Source organism: Suillus clintonianus, assembly GCF_016758775.1.
Source record: "Suillus clintonianus strain FC179 chromosome Unknown DEU56scaffold_3, whole genome shotgun sequence".
Lineage (NCBI taxonomy): Eukaryota > Fungi > Basidiomycota > Agaricomycetes > Boletales > Suillaceae > Suillus > Suillus clintonianus.
This window is the reverse complement of record NW_024539227.1, coordinates 216,395-235,252: the sequence shown is the minus strand read 5'-3', so window position 1 is coordinate 235,252 and position 18,858 is coordinate 216,395. Positions and strand designations below refer to the sequence as shown.

General features: G+C 48.0%; 6 protein-coding genes across 6 annotated transcripts; 5 read left to right on the top strand and 1 right to left on the bottom strand.

Moving 5' to 3' along the window:
• The first annotated feature begins 171 nt into the window (after nucleotides 1-171).
• Nucleotides 172-3,006, top strand: DEU56DRAFT_309550 (uncharacterized protein). Its single transcript, XM_041345579.1, has 11 exons — nucleotides 172-278; nucleotides 334-403; nucleotides 511-1,092; nucleotides 1,141-1,286; nucleotides 1,336-1,411; nucleotides 1,463-1,488; nucleotides 1,540-1,771; nucleotides 1,837-2,049; nucleotides 2,105-2,128; nucleotides 2,179-2,413; nucleotides 2,467-3,006. Exons 2-11 carry the CDS (start codon nucleotides 347-349, stop codon nucleotides 2,835-2,837), a joined length of 1,962 nt encoding a protein of 653 aa, XP_041214704.1. The 5' UTR covers nucleotides 172-278; nucleotides 334-346; the 3' UTR covers nucleotides 2,838-3,006.
• Nucleotides 3,007-3,897: 891 nt separating this feature from the next.
• Nucleotides 3,898-8,640, bottom strand: DEU56DRAFT_847011 (uncharacterized protein). The gene is made up of 5 exons (XM_041355145.1): nucleotides 6,934-8,640; nucleotides 6,650-6,883; nucleotides 4,902-6,589; nucleotides 4,547-4,853; nucleotides 3,898-4,489 (listed from the first exon to the last, which is right to left on the bottom strand). The coding sequence occupies exons 1-5, from the start codon at nucleotides 8,562-8,564 to the stop codon at nucleotides 4,123-4,125; spliced, it is 4,227 nt and encodes a 1,408-aa protein (XP_041214703.1). The 5' UTR covers nucleotides 8,565-8,640; the 3' UTR covers nucleotides 3,898-4,122.
• Nucleotides 8,641-8,706: 66 nt separating this feature from the next.
• DEU56DRAFT_976068 (P-loop containing nucleoside triphosphate hydrolase protein) lies at nucleotides 8,707-11,024 on the top strand (the record flags this gene model as incomplete). Its single annotated transcript, XM_041359596.1, has 19 exons — nucleotides 8,707-8,835; nucleotides 8,901-8,916; nucleotides 8,975-8,989; nucleotides 9,043-9,056; nucleotides 9,127-9,288; nucleotides 9,338-9,406; nucleotides 9,470-9,551; nucleotides 9,599-9,628; nucleotides 9,676-9,827; nucleotides 9,875-9,880; nucleotides 9,933-9,996; nucleotides 10,045-10,082; nucleotides 10,133-10,250; nucleotides 10,303-10,340; nucleotides 10,397-10,455; nucleotides 10,516-10,639; nucleotides 10,687-10,746; nucleotides 10,847-10,925; nucleotides 10,996-11,024. Exons 1-19 carry the CDS (start codon nucleotides 8,818-8,820, stop codon nucleotides 11,022-11,024), a joined length of 1,173 nt encoding a protein of 390 aa, XP_041214702.1. The 5' UTR covers nucleotides 8,707-8,817.
• A 372-nt stretch (nucleotides 11,025-11,396) lies between these two features.
• DEU56DRAFT_767596 (beta-lactamase-like protein) lies at nucleotides 11,397-13,412 on the top strand. The gene is made up of 7 exons (XM_041351174.1): nucleotides 11,397-11,696; nucleotides 11,756-12,017; nucleotides 12,075-12,187; nucleotides 12,237-12,263; nucleotides 12,324-12,448; nucleotides 12,508-12,592; nucleotides 12,646-13,412. Exons 2-7 carry the CDS (start codon nucleotides 11,803-11,805, stop codon nucleotides 13,239-13,241), a joined length of 1,161 nt encoding a protein of 386 aa, XP_041214701.1. The 5' UTR covers nucleotides 11,397-11,696; nucleotides 11,756-11,802; the 3' UTR covers nucleotides 13,242-13,412.
• Nucleotides 13,405-14,478, top strand: DEU56DRAFT_847001 (PRELI-like family-domain-containing protein). Its single transcript, XM_041355144.1, has 3 exons — nucleotides 13,405-13,539; nucleotides 13,603-14,083; nucleotides 14,138-14,478. The coding sequence occupies exons 1-3, from the start codon at nucleotides 13,508-13,510 to the stop codon at nucleotides 14,354-14,356; spliced, it is 732 nt and encodes a 243-aa protein (XP_041214700.1). The 5' UTR covers nucleotides 13,405-13,507; the 3' UTR covers nucleotides 14,357-14,478.
• An 81-nt stretch (nucleotides 14,479-14,559) lies between these two features.
• On the top strand, nucleotides 14,560-18,785 carry DEU56DRAFT_767589 (RIC1-domain-containing protein). The gene is made up of 18 exons (XM_041351173.1): nucleotides 14,560-14,843; nucleotides 14,901-15,008; nucleotides 15,072-15,256; nucleotides 15,306-15,487; nucleotides 15,537-15,676; nucleotides 15,731-15,972; nucleotides 16,023-16,256; nucleotides 16,310-16,346; nucleotides 16,400-16,451; nucleotides 16,501-16,565; nucleotides 16,618-16,734; nucleotides 16,784-17,017; nucleotides 17,072-17,336; nucleotides 17,384-17,469; nucleotides 17,521-17,749; nucleotides 17,806-17,900; nucleotides 17,949-18,284; nucleotides 18,338-18,785. Exons 1-18 carry the CDS (start codon nucleotides 14,691-14,693, stop codon nucleotides 18,584-18,586), a joined length of 3,009 nt encoding a protein of 1,002 aa, XP_041214699.1. The 5' UTR covers nucleotides 14,560-14,690; the 3' UTR covers nucleotides 18,587-18,785.
• Nucleotides 18,786-18,858: the final 73 nt, after the last annotated feature.

The following is an 18,858-nucleotide window of genomic DNA, read 5'->3' as shown; positions in this document are numbered from 1 at the left end:
TGGCGATTCCAGTCGTTGAGATGCTGTGTGACCAAGGCGTCCTGCCTCTTGGCAGTGGGTCACAAATTGGTTGAAGTAGCAGTTGTGAGAAGATATCCTCGATCGATTCCTCTTTCTGACTTTCATTCTTCTTGACTCTCTGCACCCCGGCAGGACCGTTGTAGCAGTTCGGTCGACCTTCTCCCGTTCGCTCCTCCGTCTTTTGCTTGAGTTCTCGAACGAATTCTTTCTGATTTTATCGCCCTAGTGGCATTGTCTTTCATTTATCCGTGATTTCGGTATGTATTTTCCAGGTCGAGGAACCAAGTATCTGAAAGTAGTTTGGCTCTGCAGTTATTTGTCCATTATGCGCATTAAGCAATTATGGAATATTATCCCTATCCCATCCAAGATCAAGTTACTGGTGAGTCTTTGCAGTGGCTTTACGGTTCAAACAATCAGAGAGGCAACCTGCCGTTGAGCGAGGTGTCCTGAAGCATTCTGACAATGTTGGCTGACTTTTCGAAACAGTGGGATCGGATAACTCTTTCACGCACGACCACCTTTTACTTCATATTTTCCATCCTACATTGCGTTCTCCAAATCATCTTCCAAGGGCAGGCCTTTCGTATCAATGTCGGGGCTGCTCAATTCTTGGCTTCGATCACGAAACAAGGAGGCACCATCGATTCGAATGCATTCTACGTTCTGGGGAGTGACCTTCGCCTTTGCGACAGTATCCCAGCAGACTTCAGCACTAGCTCTTGCCAAGTAGTCTGGAATGGTACGGCGGTTGGGGACAATTCAATGGCATCCGCAAATGTAGTGGCATCGACCCCCATGACTACTTCACATTCAACGGGGACGTCAAGTTCCATGACCTCAACCCTTTTCACTTCGTCAAGTTCGAAGGTGTCCACTAGTTCAACGAGTTCGAGCCGTGCTACAACATCGAGTTTCACGACGTCCGCAAGTCCAACGACTACCTCAATCTCGAGTTCAAAAGCATCCACGAGCCTAGTGTCTTCGGTGCATACCACTACCACTACCTCATCGGCGATGGCTTCAAACGCCACTGATCACGCAAAGCGCTGGGAGATTGCTGCTGAAATGGTCAGTAATTTCTTCAGGATAGAAGTCAGCTCATATGCCTTTCAACAGCCAAACAAACGCAACCTCGGTGGAGATCTTCAAACCGTCGAGGTCAATGGCACCGTACAAGTCATTGTCTCCGGATTTGGCTGGAACAATGAAGTAGCTGTTCTAGATCGACAGTGCCTTTGGGCTCTGAATTACCCAGTTCAAATGTAAGAAGCGTTTCTCCTCTATAATTGTTTTTATGTAACGCCATCGAAGCCTTCAGCAGACCGAGCGGGAAGATTTGACCTTCATCGCTTTTCAAATCTGGGTTCTCGGAATGTCCATTGTCGCTGTAAGCAATTCATTTTTATTTCTTCATTCATTTGTCACAACATTGTACTAGATCCTGAACGAATCTGTCCCTCACACGTGAGTGTTGCAGTAGTTTGTTTGCCGCGAGACTGACTCAGAAGATCATAGCGTTGCAACTCTTCTGACACACATGCTAGCTACTGGATGGGCAGGTTATCAGATATTCAACACCGCTCAATTTCACAGTGACTTCACGAGATTGTCAACCAATGGAGCTTGCGATCCGATCAATCTTTTACCGTCATATTGGAACAGTCGCTTTGCTGCTGAAACCGCTAGCTTGGTGCTGAATGTCGTTGCGCTGTTGGTTTCTTCCTTTCTGTCATGGAGACTTGCCAAGGTAATGCAGTCTTGACCCTAGTTTACAAGTTTATAGCACTCATGTTTTGCTTTGATTACTTTCAGCTCTTTGGCTGGCAGACTTTCAAGCGCGTCGGGGCTTCAATCACTATTAGTCGTGTCTACAAACTTGTGCTCGTGCTCTCGATTGTCATCCAACTCGCGCTCTTTTTCATGGTGATCGCCATCTCGCTTTGGCTTGATCAACTCTGCAATGGCAATATTGGGCGTCTTAACTCCTCCCCTGCATACAAACCGTTGCTGATTGTCACTCTCATCGTGAGTGAAAATTTATGTGCCGTCAGATCCATTCGCTGACTACGTATTTTTGTAGCTCATGCTTCCGTGGTTGACCACAGTCAGACTCCACTTTGTGATTGCTTGTATAATAGCTTACATTTCTGGCAGGGTTGGTATGGTGTGCGCCGAGAACTCAAGATCCCTATGTTCGTATTTCTTGCGCTCAGTGTCGGATACCTTGCGGGCTGGGCAGCAATGTTCGATTCCACTGCGTTCCGATGGACATACATGACCTGGACGTTCTTTGGGGTAATGACCTCCGCTTCCGTTTTCCTGACTCTTATCGCGTTCATCCTGGGTATCATATGTCGTATCAACTTTGGAAAGGGGCTTATACGCTATCGTGAGTTCGAACTCTTTGTTACTCGTGCCTGCGGGCTTATACGGCTGGCACAGTCAATGCAGAAGAGCCGATCCCAGAGGACTTTGTACCCGTGAACTACGGAGATGATCTGGAAAAGATCGCATTCCCTTCGGACGATAGGAACGTACCCACTTTCTCCACCGCTGTACAAGATGTTCCCCCCTCTCAGATGTCCGCACCTCGTATATGGGAGATGTTCTCCACACCTGAAGGTTCATTCCCGGCCCCGGGAGCCATTCAAGTGCCCCCGGCAGCGCTGGCGAGGCTTCCATCCTATGGGTCCTACCACACCGTTGAGCGACACCAGTCCAAGAGTAGCACTCATAGTTCATCGAGTACTACTTCAAGCAGATACGGCAGTGACTCTACAGCTGGACATTCCAAGCGCTGGGTCATCGAGTAAATGACACTTGCGATTTGCACAAGCTCCCAGTGTATTCGATTCGTACTTGTAACATCAATACCACTGGGTGGTCGTTTTATTTGATGCAATTCATACAAAATAGAGTTTCGGTTTGGTGCGGTGACAGTTGCTTAAAACTGCTGTTGGACACGTTGATATCTCCCCTCCCTGTCCCAGTTCCCGACGGAAGGTTACCACCGCGTGTCGATGGCGCAGTCAATCGTCACCTGGGAATGTGCGAGCAACTGGCAAAGGCTCCAACCATGTCAGAGGCTGAGAAAGTGGAGTTCGACTGAAATCATGATAATAATAAATTCTGGAGAAGGCTTAGTCTAAGTTTTACACGCTCTTTTCCCTAATCATCTTCTCAGGCATTAAGATATTCATCTGCGGCGCGCCTTGCCGGACTCTGCAGCTTTATGGATTGCACCGGAGTAGTCGAAGTTTTCTCGGCACAAAGGATGACTCGGACGAGAGATAACGAGTCCGAATCGTTTACCGAAATTACACGACTCTTACTTTGTTTGTTATGAGACAGCGAACTGGGCAGTATAACTAGAGAGGCGACTCAGCATTCACTCACACCCTCTGACAACCAGCGGTGCGGTTGCGTAGGTCCATCACATTCTCGCGGAAATCATACAAGGCCGCCGGCCTTGTCTTAAGAGACAAATTATGACGAAATCGACAACTCAGGTCCCGTATCATTCTTCCAGCCTTCTCATCCGTCACTATGGCCCCGATTCTGTGTCTAGTTGATTTTTCTGCACCTTGGCGTTCATATTTGGAACGGTCATATCGTAGAAAGATTGTCTGATATTGACGCAATTCTTGATAGTGGAGCTAGCATCTAGCATCGAAGTCAGGGGGACTCATTTGCCATCAGCAAATCTTCAGGCAGCGGAAGCGGATCACCGCTGACTCCACTGGGGTGGCCGACAAGTTAACCGACTGACAGGTTGTCGCCACTCAACGAGCTGCTTGATTGCATGAATAGGTTTCACCGAGGAATGGCGCGACGTTAGGGTAACAGTGATTTCAAAACAGCGCCCATCAATTAAGTGTTGATCTGGATTACTCCGTCCTATTCTAGCGCTGGCAATAACTGGATATTCGTTTATATGTGATTCAGGAAACGCTGCTGGTTCGTGTGTGGCTAGAGAATTACAGAAAACATTTGAATGAAGATGTCGTACAAGTATAAGTAAGGCTACATGTTTGTTTGCTCAGCGTGAACTGGAATGTTGCAGAGATCAAATTCACTGCAAGTATGCGTAAGTTATCGTTATTCATATTCAGTGTCGGGTGTCGGCGTTCCTGTCGACGATAGGGTAGGAGAGGGTATCTGGATGGCCTCAACTTCTTTCTCCTGGATGATCGCGGCCTGCCTTGCGACTGTAGCCATCTCATAGGTTTCTTCTGTCGGCAGCTCTACAGGTGGACTGGTAACCAACTCAGTCTCCTCATACCCAAGGAGCGTCTCGCCGAATTGGAGCATCCAGGGGTGGTCCAGTAGTTCGACAGCCGTCGGTCTTCTCATAGCATCAATGATGAGACACTGCTTGATGAAGTTGATGCCAAGATCGCTCAGCTGTCCGGGTTCTGGTAGGGGTGGATGCTGCGTAGCTACTCCGATGTGGAACATGACGGCCCTGTTACCCAGACTCCGTCAGATCAATCTTTCCATCAGAGACGAACGATGGCCGTACCATTCATTATCCAGGTTGCTCCATGGTTTCTTTCCGGTAGCAAACTCTAGAACCACACATCCAAGCGACCAGACATCCATTGCCCCGTGGCGACCTCTCTTATCATTTTTGATGACTTCTGGGGACATGTACATCGGTGTTCCGGTCAGACTGTTCATGCCTAAGCCTCCACCAAAGCCACCGCCTTTCGCGGCATTCCCGCCAAAGTCTCCTCTGCGTGAACGTTGCATGGTGCGGTTCTTCACGAGAATTTTGGATGCTCCGAAGTCGACGTATTTAATGACACCACGGTGATCAAGGAGGATGTCTGTTGAACGTTCGGATTGATGTACAACCGCAGAATATTCAGACTTACTGTCAGGTTTAATATCTCGATGCACTATTCCTTTCGAATGCAAATATGCAAGTCCCTCCAGCATTTGCATGGTATAGAGCTGTATGATGCTCTCGTCCTCAATTCGTCCATGTTCCAGAAGAGAACCCAGGCTTCCGCCTTGGCAGTACTCTTCAAAGATGTATACCTTGTCGCGATGCACTTCGATTCCGTAGTATTCTACAACGTTGGGATGATGAAGCATCTCCATGACGCTTAGCTCGTCCCTAATTTGCGAGTAGAGGTTTGGAAGTCCAGAAAGTTCTTGGAATTTGATTTCCTTGACAGCCATGAGGGAACCGGAGTCGAGGTTGACTGCGAGATAGACTGAACCGAATGCCCCAGCCCCAATGAACCTTCTTTGCTGCCAGCGAATGGAAATGTTGGAACTTGAAGACGCAAGGAAAACAAGAGAGCGGTCTTCAGGTTTCTCGTTGTCAAGAACACGACCTACAACCCTTTGATCGGTGCCAGTCTGTGCTCGACTGCTTTCAAGCGCATGCAACGCTCTTGCCGTCTTCTCCCAAAACAGACGCACATTAGCATCTGTGTATCCGTACGTGTTCATATTAAGGAGGCCATCATCGTTGGCCGGCGATGAAGACCTTGGGAAGCCAGGCTCTTCATCGGCAATGACCGAGGCTTGCTCGCGTAGAAGTCCCTCCTGCCTTTCCTTCTCCTTCCGTGCTTCCAAAGTGGACCGAGCACCGAGAATGTCAAAATGGCTGATGAGGAGCGTCATGCAGCTGGCAACTTTCTGTCGCAGCATTTCGAATTGATCATCTGGCATTTGCAATATGTTGTTCCGTCGAGTGCGATGTAGCGCGAACTCCAATGCATTCACGGCCCATCGAAAGGTTTTCCGATCTGATGGATCGCAGTCGTCGCAGATGAACGACACCCATGAGATGGCAAGGCGTATTAGCAGACGATTAAACTTGCTGAGAGGCGAACGTTCCATGTACTTCTGAGCATGCTGCCCGTGCTCGGAAGCAAATAGATACCAATTCTCCAGGAGCTCCTGGTATCCAACTGCATTGCGCAGTGAATGTCGAACATGGTGCACAGAATCTACTATTGACTCTGCCAACTTGTTGGTCGCGCGAGCTATCTTTCGTAGCTCACGGTTGACCGTGGGTAAATGGGCTTGTTGTTCGGCAATGCACTGCAGAGAACTAAGAATCATTTCTAGAGGTTCTTCGTCTTCGTCCACGAAGATCTCCGAGAATTGTTCCTTGGCTAGCACAAGCCGCCGGTCGGGTCCATCTGCAACAAGACGCAGGCGGTTGTCCTTCATGTCAAGATCCATCCTTGGAAGTTCGAGCATGAACACTAGACCATTCCACAGGAATTGACTGAGAGGTGATAGGAGGAGAAGATATTCGGCCTCATCATCATCCTCGCTATCCATCATCTCTATGTTATCGACCACATGGGCACCTTCGTCATTTATGGACTCGTTGGCATGGAAAGACTCGAAAAGAATGCGTCGTATGGCTTCTGGGCGGTCCCGCAAAGCACTGGATGCAATGATATAGATTCCTTCTTCTTCAAACGATCGGGTGTAGACCAAAAAATGATCTGTCGCTACAAGAGCAGCGATAACCTGTTCGATGGGGACGCCATCCATGTTATACTCGGCCGAATTGCAGAATCTTTGGGTCAAGACCCTAAACATGCCCAACATCATTAGTACAAATCCCGTCCATTCACATCAAGGTTCAACGTACCGAGCAAAACGTTGGAGCTTTCGGTAGCGCAACCGGACATTGTCCAAGATTTTACCATACCAGTTGACCTTCTGCTCGTCAGTCATTTGGCCCGCCACATTATTGGTGATAATATCAGCATCGAATATATTCGCCGACGCTCGACGTTGAGGTGCCTTTTTGTCTGCAGAAGGCAGCCGGACTTGAGTATCAAAGTAGTTTGCAACCCGGACCATGAGCTTGTTTGTCAATGAGCTACAGATATGTCTTTAGTCAGAGGGAACGCAGCAGGGATACAAACTGACCAAACTTGTTCGGCGACCAGCTGCGAGCCACCATCAACAGTCATGCTAACATCATTGAAAGTCGCCCACTGAGACTCAATAAAATCCGTCTCTTTAAAGTAGATCCCTTTGACCCCACTCTTGAGCTTCCAATGTATGAGTCTGAAGAATATGGAGAGCGCTTCAAGTATCGTCGAGTCATAGTCATCGCTGATGCATTGGGGCAAATTCCAATTTCCACCTGGATCAGGTGCGAGGAAGGCCTCGTATTGCCGCTTGAGCGTGCAGGCAAGACCCAAACTTATCTTCACATCTTCCGTCACTTGGTCGATGATGAGGACTTCTGGATCTTTAAGTTTTTGTACATAGTCCAGCCGAAGGCGGAGACATGCCTGCGCAAGTTTTGTTGGGAAGGATATGAGTGGAACGAGTTCGTTCTCGAAAGTGGGGAGGTTCATTTCTTGAAAAAGGGAGGACAAGTTGACTTGCGCATCTCTAGCGGTACCGATGAAGGAGTGGACAGTGGTGAGGAAGCCTTTCTCAAATGTTTTCTGGATAGAATCCTCTTTGAGAACTCGCTCGACGAAAGTGGTACCGTCAACCATATCCGTAGGCCCGTTAGCGTTATTATGGTAATACAGGTTGGGAAGAGGAATGTCCGCGTTCGTATTAGCTTTGGTCACGTCGAGCGTCTCGCTTTCAGTCCACCGTTGGAGAAGTCCAATGTGACGCCTCAGAGACAAGAGCACAGTCGACCAAGTGTTGAGTGTATCACATCGAGCCTGGAAAGATAGCTCGGATGCAGCGACGTTATCAGCGTAGAAAGCTTTGAGGCTAGGGTAAAGCGAATGCGCCGCGTTCAATCGCAGTAGCACAGCGTTGACACGCTTGAGTGCAGTGATTGGATCGCGCTCGTTATCTGCGAGCTTGAAATGATTGATTTCGTCAATGACAGGATCTACCATGCGCAATCTCCTCTCCTCGAGACGCTTGCGCTCTTCTTCATCAGAACGACCACTGAACTTGGCACGCAGCCCAAGCCATATGCTGAGATGAATGTTGTTGTGTTCCTCTGATGAGGACTCGAGAGCCACAGCAATCCGAGTCTTCTCTGATTTGAGGACATCACCATCCAAGACGGATGCAAGCATCGTCTGCCACTCCAATCTCTGTCTATCCTCGACAGTCGCTGGTTTGATTTGCTCCGATTCAAGCATCAAAGCCGTGAGGCGGTCTACGCCATCACCCCCCATGAGTGAGGCACGCCCCAGGTCTTCATCGTCACTATCTCCTGCGTCTACGAGCTGCCCTAGACCTCTCTGAAAGTAATTACTGTCTGGATCATGCCGAGGGTCATCGTCAAGACCTGGTTCGGACCTGTAGCGCTTCACGAATTGAGAGTAGATATCCGAGTACTTAGCAGCGTGGGGCAGCGCATTGTGATTGGAAGTGGAAGATGCTGAGCCCGACGAAAATCCATTCCTTGGTCTGTTCTTTCCTCTGCTGCGCAGAGCCGCACTTGAGGAGGAGTGCATGCTGGCTGATGATGAAGGGTGTCTAGATGCGATTGGGGGCTGGGCCCAGTCCACGTCCTCGGTGTCGTTTGAGTCTTGCTCTTGCAGGGCAAACAGCGATGGCATATGCTTCCTCATGACCGTACCCTGGTGGTCTGAAAGAAAGAAAGCCACTGCAGCAAGCCGAGCTGGATGGTCAGAGTAGAGACCTTCTATGATATAATATGTTTGCGACAATATAATGAATAACGTATACTATAATGTTCACGTGACCCCTCGAGATCGGATCAAGAATTATCTTTGAACCGTCACGGTTGTGGAGCCAGGAGAACCATCTCTGTCTTCATCCTGACATATAGACACGGTAAACCATCGTCAGAAATTATTCAAAATGGGTATCGTTGAGAAGGTGAGCTACACGACGCTTTCTGGACAACGCTGACCGCGACTATCGCGGCACTTTATATTCCCCAGATCAAGGAGATCGAGGGTGAGCAACACAGAAATAGTTTATTGTTGGGTTTATTAAATCTGACGTACTCGTCTAGAGGAGATGGCTAGGAGTGAGTGCTTCTTCGTTGTATCTGCTGCATCGCACTTAAATGCCACGCCTCAGCCCAGAAGAACAAGGTACATATCGGATACTAGACAGTACACTCGTTGTGATTAGAAGACCCTTTGACACGTTCTTCCCAAGTAGGCTACAGAATATCACCTTGGTCTTCTGAAGGCAAAGCTAGCTCGATATCGGGCCCAGCTTCTCGAACCCGCTTCAAAGTCTGGGCCAGCTGGTGTCGGTTTTGACGTGCAGAAATCAGGAGATGCCCGAGTTGCATTGATAGGATTTCCGTCTGTCGGGAAGGTAAGTTGTTTTATACCGTGCACGAATACTAGTTGAAGGGGAACTTTAGTCCACCCTATTAAGTAAATGCACTCACACCGCGTCCGAAACAGCAGCATATGAATTCACAACCCTTACTGTTAGCATCTTTCACCTCGCAGACCCTTCTAGTGACTAACTTGGACTTGTCTGGGAAATTTAGGCAATACCTGGAGTGATCGAATACCAGGGGGCACGTATACAATTGCTCGATCTTCCTGGGATTGTCGAGGGTGCTAGCCAAGGTTTGTTTCGCATTCTTTCCAAAGAAAGATTCATCATTATTCTGTAGGCCGGGGTCGAGGGCGACAGGTTGTTGCTAGTAGGTGTCTTGTATTGTTCAAATCAAAATTCATAACAATAGCGCAGCGGCGAAGACGGCCGATCTTATTCTCATCATGCTCGACGCAACAAAGTCCGAAGAGCAGCGACGGCTTCTTGAGATTGAACTCGATGCAGTTGGCATCCGCCTTAACAAACGCAAACCTGACGTAGTGTTCAAACGGCGGACAACTGGTGGCGTGAGTAGCAAATTATGTCTCTTGTCACTCTCTGATTATACTTGCAGATAACCGTAAGTTGCGGCTGCACTCATGCGCTAGTAAAACTTCTAATGCAATATCTAGCTGAATACTACCGTAAAACTCACCAAGACAGACGAGAAAACTATTCGTACCATTCTGGCAGGATGTATGCGCCCTGGGTCTGGCTTCGATGCACTTTGCTGACCAAACGCAGATAAACTCCACAACTGTGATGTGATGATCCGAGAAGATGTATGTCGATAACTCTGTCATCCGGCTATCACTCACGACGTCGCTGGAAGATTACAACCGACGAGTTCATCGATGTTCTCATTGGTATGACAGCTCTATGTGTCTATGCCAATTACTCATCTGGTTCGGAAATAACCATAGGAACTCGAAAATATATACCTTGTCTATGTATGTACTGTTTGCTTGGTATGAGGTGCCACTTAGATCTGACTTCGAACAGATGTTTATAACAAGATTGATGCGATTAGTCTAGAGTTGGTCCGTACAAACAGACCAACTTGATGCTGACGTCCTGACGAACCCATGATGATCAGGTAGATAAACTTGCTAGAACAGAGAGTACGGTCGTTATCAGTTGTGAGATGGACCTCAAGTAAGTTGACTGTTTCATATGGATCTATTTTCGAGTCTGACCACCAATAACAATAACTAGTCTGGACTACCTTATCGAGCGGATATGGGAAAGCCTAGAGCTTGTCAAGGTCTACACGAAGAAAAGGGGTGCACGGCCCGACTTGTCGGATCCTGTGTGTTTGAGAAAAGGTGCTACTATCGAAGTGTGTAATTCACTATTTGTTCCTAGACTTTCTTGACTTCGCTATAGGACGTGTGTTTGGGTATTCACAAATCCTTGGTCTCGAACTTCCGCAATGGGCTTGTCTGGTGAGTAAATTATCTGCCAACCCAAACATATACTTAACTCTCAACAGGGTAAATATAATTTTGTTTGCACAGCGGATTGTGACCACTGACTACTTGCATAGGGGCGTTCATCCAAGTTCTCGCCTCACGCACAGAAGGTCAGTCTGAACCATCAGCTACAAGACGAGGATGTTGTTTCAAGTATGTTTCTTTCTTAGACAGTATCGCCGTTATTGATCAAATTTTTCCTTCCATAGTTTTCACGAAGTAGTCACAGATGCTTATCAGCAGATGAAATAAGAACCAAAAATATTTGCTCTGGCTGCCTGTTCTCGACCTGTCTGCCGCCCATGTATTGCAAGTCGCTTGCTAAACTTAAGTTCAACGATGTCCCCTTCCAAAATTTGACCACATACGTGGGCCAATTGCGTACAATACCGATAATTGGAGCATTTGTAGTATAAATGCTACTATATTTCAACCGCTTTAAAAACTTTGGAAATTGAAAGACGAGGCTCATCATCTGCATTTGTTTGCGCCCATCCACCCCGCGGGCTTAGCAGTACTAGTGAGACCACGAGACACTACTCCCCTAGGGCCTAGGCAGACAAAATTGAAGTAAGACCGTTGTTCGGACTCAACGGTTCGTATTAAGGCAGCCACGAGGGCGAACACATCGGTCAATCAAAAAATGTTTCAAGTGACCGAAAGGCTGTGATAATACTTGCGTTGTTGATCTTCTATTGTCTTGAAAAGCGAAATTTGCGCAATCATGACTCGGAACAAAACCAGCGCAGAGCGCTCTGCTAGACCCGTTATGAATGCTTTTCGTCGTCCAGCTCCAATCTAAGGTCCGTGTCAAAAGCGCGTATCTTATCAGTACTAAGGGCCGCGGTTACACGTGCCGCCGTAAAAGACGCAAATTGGTGAGCCTTGTCCATGATCGAGATCAACGGACGACAACTCATCGGAGTAAGTCAAAACTCGGAAATTGGAAAGGTTTAAATGACGTTGAAAAACGAGTGTCACAGCCTCCCTATAGCCCCTGCTTCCCACTTTCTCTTCCACTGGTCATACAATGGGTTCCAATGCCTCTGATACTCCATCAATCGAACTGTTATTCCTTGGAACAGGCACTTCCTCCTCAATCCCCCACCTGGACTGCCTAACCGCTCCGCCCAATAGAACGCCCTGTTTGACGTGCCTCTCTACGCTGACTCCAGAAGGAAAGAAGAACATCAGGCGAAATACATCTGCGGCTCTCCGCATATCTGGCAAGGATGGCAAGAGAACGTATGTCCACACTGTATCTGTTCTATTTGACCCTCAAGCTATGAACTTCTGAACCAGCACCGTGGTCATCGATGTAGGCAAAAACTTTCAAGCTGCGGCAGTAGAGTGGTTCCCAAAGTATGGATTGCGGGAGATTGACGCTGTTATCATCACCCACGCACATGCTGATGGTTGGATTTGCTTGTCTGAGATGGACAATAGTGCTGATTGTCTTGATAGCCATGAATGGCTTAGATGACCTCCGAGGTAAGAAGAGGAAAGATGATATACACCGTTTGTTCACCATTAATTATGGTACTACACCAGGATGGACGCTCGGAGGTGCCATACAACCGCACATCGACATCTATGTTTCACAGTCCACATTCGGCGAAGTCCAAAGATCTTTCCCTTATTTAGTGTCGAAAGAATTCGCATCTGGGGGAGGTGATGTAAGTATTTTTGGTTTATTCGGTCATCTTATTTGATATTCAACGTCCCCGGAAAACAGGTGCCCGATTTTGAATGGCACATCATAGAAGACAAGGTCCCATTTGAAATCAAGGACACGGGTGTCCGGATTACCCCATTCTTAGGTTGGCTAATGCTTCGATAGACCGGCATATTCCTGATTGACTGAACTGTTTAGTTCATCATGGCAGGTTGTTTTCCACGAATCCCCCGCCAGCCTTTGCGCCAACACCATGCACGACGCAGCCGACAACTCCCAATTTGTCGGGGAGATCATCCCCGGCAAGACCTTTGTCAGACGCCTGCGCTCCCACAACTCCCAAGATCCACCCTTATTTGTGCTTTGGATTTTTAATTCAGGACAGTATCATCTACATATCTGACGTATCTTTGATACCCGATGATACTTGGGCACTACTAGAGTCTGAGTCGGTAAAGAAACCGATGCCAGTGTTGGTGCTCGACTGCTTGCGGCTGAGAGCCCACACGTCACATATGGGTGTCCGGGAGGCAGTGGCTACGGTGCGAAGGTTGAATCCCAAACGAACCTATATGACTGGGTTCAGCCATGACATCTCTCATGATGAATATGTAACCATTGGCAAGGCCGCGGGGGGAGACGGCCCTAAAGCTACGATTAACATGAGCGTCATGGAGCTTCGGGGGACGGAGATGATTCGAGAAGGGAAGCCCGTGTGGATTCGGCCATCACATGATGGATTGAGGGTATTTATATCCAGGGATGATAAAGTCATTGACGAGACATACGACTGATGCATGGGGAATGAGGCCGAGATGTGGGATTCATCCTAGTTTTTCTTGAATTCGTCGTGTATCTATATACATTACCGTAGATTTGCTGTACTTAGGCTGTCCTGGGGCGGCCGTTAACTTTATTAGGGTTTACTTACGTGATCAATGGATTGTAGACCCTTTACACCTAAACATCAAGTACTCTCACCAGCCGTGCCTTTCCGCTTTTCTGTTCAGTTCTTACACCGTGACTTGAATCGAAACAAGCGAAGCCGGGATCGTTGACAATGAAGTTCTTCTCTCAATCCTTCTTGTACGAGTGAGTATTTTTTATCACAACCAGTCTTGCAAGTTCCAGCTCATATACTCAAAAATCCTGCAGCGATCCCTGGTCCATAGTCTCTCTTGCCTTCTTTCTTCGCTATCCTAACCCATACGCTGCCCATGTCATCTCGTGCGATGTCATTGATAGGCACCAGACAGAGTCGGGCTCCTTATTGACAACAAGACTTATCTTGAAAAGAGGAGCATTACCAAGATGGGCTCCTCAAGGAATTATCTCCAGGGCGGAGTCGTGGGTCATCGAGGAGAGCGAAGTGGATCCCTTTGGAAAGGTTGTTCGGTGCAGGACTAAAAACCTTGATCATGTCAAGGTTATGCAGGTTGAGGAAACCCAACTATTCGAGCAAAACGAAGAGGGGTACGTGTCACTTATACGACACACCCGACCTGCACTAACTGCTGTCTCGAGCAGTCGTACTGTGCAGACAACGGAGGCATACATTACCTCCAAGTTCGGCTGGGGAATGACAAAACGAATTGAGAGCCATGGACTCGCTCGGTTCAAGGCTCACGTTCAAAGGGTTAGCTTCTTCTATTGTCTTTTCTTGATTATTCACCATCTGATCTCCTTGTAGTCTCGGCAGGGTGTTTCCCTTATTCTTGACCTTATTCGCCAGGCTCGATTGCAGCCTATGGCATTAGGCTCGTATATATCTCATCTCCACTCAGATCATTCTTTCGCTTCTACGGACACTCCGACTTCGTCCCACACCTCAGACAGTACTGGACATGCACCAGAGGAGTATTCTACGACTGAAAATACTTGGCTGGGCAAAATATGGGGCAATAGGTGATCAGTTCGGTGCTCTTTTTTATTTACCTGCTTTTTCCTTCACATAATTGGTTTTAGTTTTACCATTCTGCACTCATTGTATCATTAGTGGCACTATTACCCTCACAAATGTTTTCACGGTCATACGATGACTGCGTAAGTTGTGCGTAAGTGTGTGAGTATGAAGTGCAAGGTACAAACTGTTTCTCAAGGTCATTTCACATCGGCGGCTATGGTATGAGACCTTTCGACTTCCGGCTCATCGTTCGTCTAAACAATTGAACCTTCCTCTCTGTTTTGTGCTGCTGCACATTTCTCGGGTCCAAATTCGCGTTCGGCGATACTTGTAGTGATCGATGTACTTTCCTACCTCGGCGGCGAGGCAGTTATTGACCGTTCCTGCTTTACCTGATGTCATCCCCGAACATGTCCTCTGCTTCGAAGCTAGCCCGCGCAAGTCCCTATTCTGCACCCTCACAAGAAGTTCTTTGACTGTTTGGCGCGTCCGAGTATGTAGGTTTCAGTGTCATCACATTCCACGACTCAGCGCTATCCATGTCTTGTAGCCTTCTGCCCCGCTGGCCCACATTTCGAGGTCAGAAACCTCTCTCATCGAGCATGGAGATAATACGGCGGTGACGTGGTCGCCAGATGGGAGTAGGATCGTCATACAGGTCTGCCCTTATTTCTAACCGAGTGGTCAACTATCCCGCCGACATTGATCCCGTGGGGCATAGACTACAAAGTCGTATTTGGTCTTGGTCACGGTCGATTATGTTCCAGATGCGTCGGTATACCAGCCATCACTTATGGGTCCGGGTGTGCAGCGCAACTTCTTGCCGGGTCCAGGAGAGGGCATACCACTACAGTCACTAAGCTTAGCACTCGAAGGAGTGATATGTGCTGAGGGACAGGTTCTCAGGTTGGCTGGTACATTTCATGTTGGAGTATCTGACCGAGGGTTTCTTCAGCGTTTCACCGCGTAAACACTACATCATCTTTTCAACTAGTTCACCGCCTGCTGTACAACGCATACCATGGCCAGTATACGATGAGACAGAAATTGAGGAGGAGACGGCACGCAGGTCGCTCATGGGTCATGACACTTGGGTTTTGAATGATCAAGAGTTGCCTTGGCTTATAGATCCTGATGGTAAGTCTCTGTTTTCTGGTGTCCCCGACGTTACTCACCAAAGTCGAAGTCACCGTTACGAAGGTCCTTCACTCAATATCGGGAGTGGAAAGCTGGATCACGTCTGACGGGAGAGCATATTTTGTCCGCTTGCAAGAAAGTAGACGTTCAGAAAATGTTTCCGAGCTTGGTGAGGAAGAGACCGACAAAGTGCGTTTCTCTTTTCTGCTACTGTTCAACATTTTGACACAACTTTTGTATCAGAGTTCAACGTCGAACCAAGCTAACGGAACATCCAGAACATCAACTGAAAGTTCTAGCTCGCAGTTGCACTACCATTGGGAAGGCACGTGTATCCATAACTTTGACGTGCCGCGTTGGGTGCAAAAGCAGCGCAGTACCAATGATGGCAGCGGAGGATCGTCGTCAACCTACATTGAACCTCGTCGGGCAGTGGCCATAGCTGTGAACACGAGGTTCTCGCTCGTTTCAATTGGCACTCAAAGGTCTGCGGAATCCCACTTATTTCATTCTTCTGTCTAATCCCTCAGTTTAGCGGTTCCATTGAATTCACAAGTTTCCCAACTCAGGATGGGCCCACACCCGCTCCGAAAGTTGTGGAGGTACCGAACCCGTATAATCGTTCGAGTGGTTCTGTGACTGCGATGGAGTGGAGTTCGGATGGATATGTGCTAGCTGTTGGGTGGATACATGGCTGGGCAATATTCAGCGTCGGTGGACGATGTCTTGCATCCGGATTTGGCGTCGAAGATCGCATTGATGGCGACAAGTGAGCGAGCTCGTGGTTTGACGGGATTTCAGGGCACTTACATTTTGCCACAGGTTTCAAGATACCTTCATGCACGCGGTCGAGGACCTTGTCAGTATGAACCGCCATCAACTTTGGAACACTCTTATTTTTAACCTCGACAGTTCTGGGCACCAGGAAACTTTGAGCTAATTGTTCTAACTCCCTCCGGAATAAGTGAGTTGGTTCTGCCTGCGATACCAATGTCTCATGCAATGGACCATAGAACCGGACGGTCAGATTTTTGTTCTGCCATTTGCTAAAAGCGCAACGACATGTCAACATTCTCCAGTGAGTTCACGTTAGTACTCGAGGATACAAGGTTTATTATATACTGAGTCAGGACAACACTCGTTACGCGTTTCTGCAAATGGATGATCGAGCGCTGGTATACCGAGGTGCTGACCAGCCTGACATGAGCGTGATCAACCCAGAGTCAGATGTGTGGCAGCACATCAAAGTCAGTATCCCAACAATCACATACACATCGTTAAACTCGGGTATGGCAGATACCTCAATCCTACCTGGCAACAAATTGGCCTATAAAATATTCGGCACTCAGCAGTGATGGGCGATTGATTGCCATTGCCGGGCGGCGAGGTCTGGTACATTACAGCTCGACCTCAGGCAGATGGAAAATATTCTCGAACATTGCCCAAGAGCAGGCGTTCACAGTGAAAGGGGGACTTCTATGGTTCCACCATGTTCTGATTGCTGCGGTGGAAATTTCCAAGTCATATCAGGTTCGTGAAAGCGCTCGCTTCCATGTGAAATTTTGATTTACTGTGTATTATCAGATACGGCTCTACTCCAGAGACATGGATCTAAGCAATCAAAATGTGCTCCACCGCGAAATCTTAACGTCACCAGTGGTCATTCTGTCGTTGGTCGACAATTCACTGCTGGTCTATACTGCCGACAACATGCTCAGCCACTATTTGATTATACCAACTGCTGACACAATCAAGCTCCATCTGTGCGGAAGCATCACATTTGACGGAATCATTGCCTCGCCTAGCGCAGTGAGGGCATTGAGCTGGATGATCCCGAATGCTCAGAAACGTTCGTTCATGCGCTTTCAAATTACTACTTACTCATTTCGCATTCAGGACTCGGTGACCCTGTGGATGACCTCGCAGTCGCAACTGTATTGATGGTGGTTGGTGGTCAGTTGGTGCTATTGCGTCCCAGAAAGGTGTGCTATTATGAGACGTTAACACAGCAGATTATTAACTTCGCCCTCGAGTCCGGTAACCAAGAGGTGAATTACGACCTGCAAATCTTCGCAGAACGCATCGAATTCTGTTGGATACATCTCCGTGGTATTGGTGCGCTCGAGAATTCACTCTGGGGCTACGATGGACAGAACATACGAGTGTGGCTAAATGCACTTGCCATTGAGTCGTCGGGGTCTGCCGATGAACCTTCAAGCGTTAAGGAAAGTGTGAGCATACCATTGGACTTCTACCCTTTGTGTACGTGTCTATTCTTCGTGTTGTCGGGGTCCTGTGGGATATTGATGATCGAGTAGCTGTTCTCATGGACAAGGGAATCATCATTGGCGCGGAGCACGAGGCCGCAACGAGAATGAACCTCTCATTTGTAATGTTCAGACATGCCACGAGTGTGGGTTTCTTCTTTGCCTATTCGTGTCTATACTTACACTATTACCAGTCCCATCTTTTCCTGCACCATGTCCTCCGTTACCATCTGGAATCCGGGCAAGTGAAGGAAGCAGTGACGCTTGCCAAACACTATCAGCATCTGGTCTTCTTCGCACATGCATTAGAAATACTGCTACATACAGTCGTGGAGTCTGAGGCCACCACAGACTCAGAAGATACTTCAACAAACGCGTCGCCTGAGTCTGGTACACTCGCGGCAGTGATAGCGTTTCTTGATCACTTCGACGCCTCCTTAGATGTCGTCGTCGGATGTGCTCGGAAAACTGAAATGACCAGATGGAAGCGTCTCTTTAGCATTGTTGGGAACCCACACGCACTCTTTGAGGTGAGCCACAATTAGGTTTCGTAAGACAGAAACCCGCTAACTTATCGTGACAGACGTGTTTAGCGTCCAAACGGCTGAAGACAGCAGGTTCATATTTGTTGGTGCTGCATAATCTTGAGCAGCTCGATGAGAACAATAAAGATGCCGTCCGCTTGCTGAACTGTGCTGTGAAAGCGCAGGACTGGCAACTTTGTCGGGAACTCTTGCGGTTCTTGCATTCAATCGATGACACGGGGAAGGCGCTCAGGCATGCCTTGTCGGAGACATCTCTGGTAACCCAGAAAGGCGTCATTGTACCTTAGGTTTTGATTTCCAGTAGACATGGGAGTAGGTTGTTTGTAGCGTGTGCAGCTGCAAGAGTTTCAGAGCAATACATATATCACATACCCTGCAGCTGCGCATTGCCCCATAGAATGTACGTAAAAACTGTCTCGTGACGAATTGACACGATAATCATATGATACCGCCGCGTTGCAGGCAGTGCCAGACCGACTCGGATAAGGCTACTTCAAGGCCTCAAGCTTCAAGCTGGAACTCAATCCTGTCTAAGCGTTCTGACTGTTCGATGGCGAGA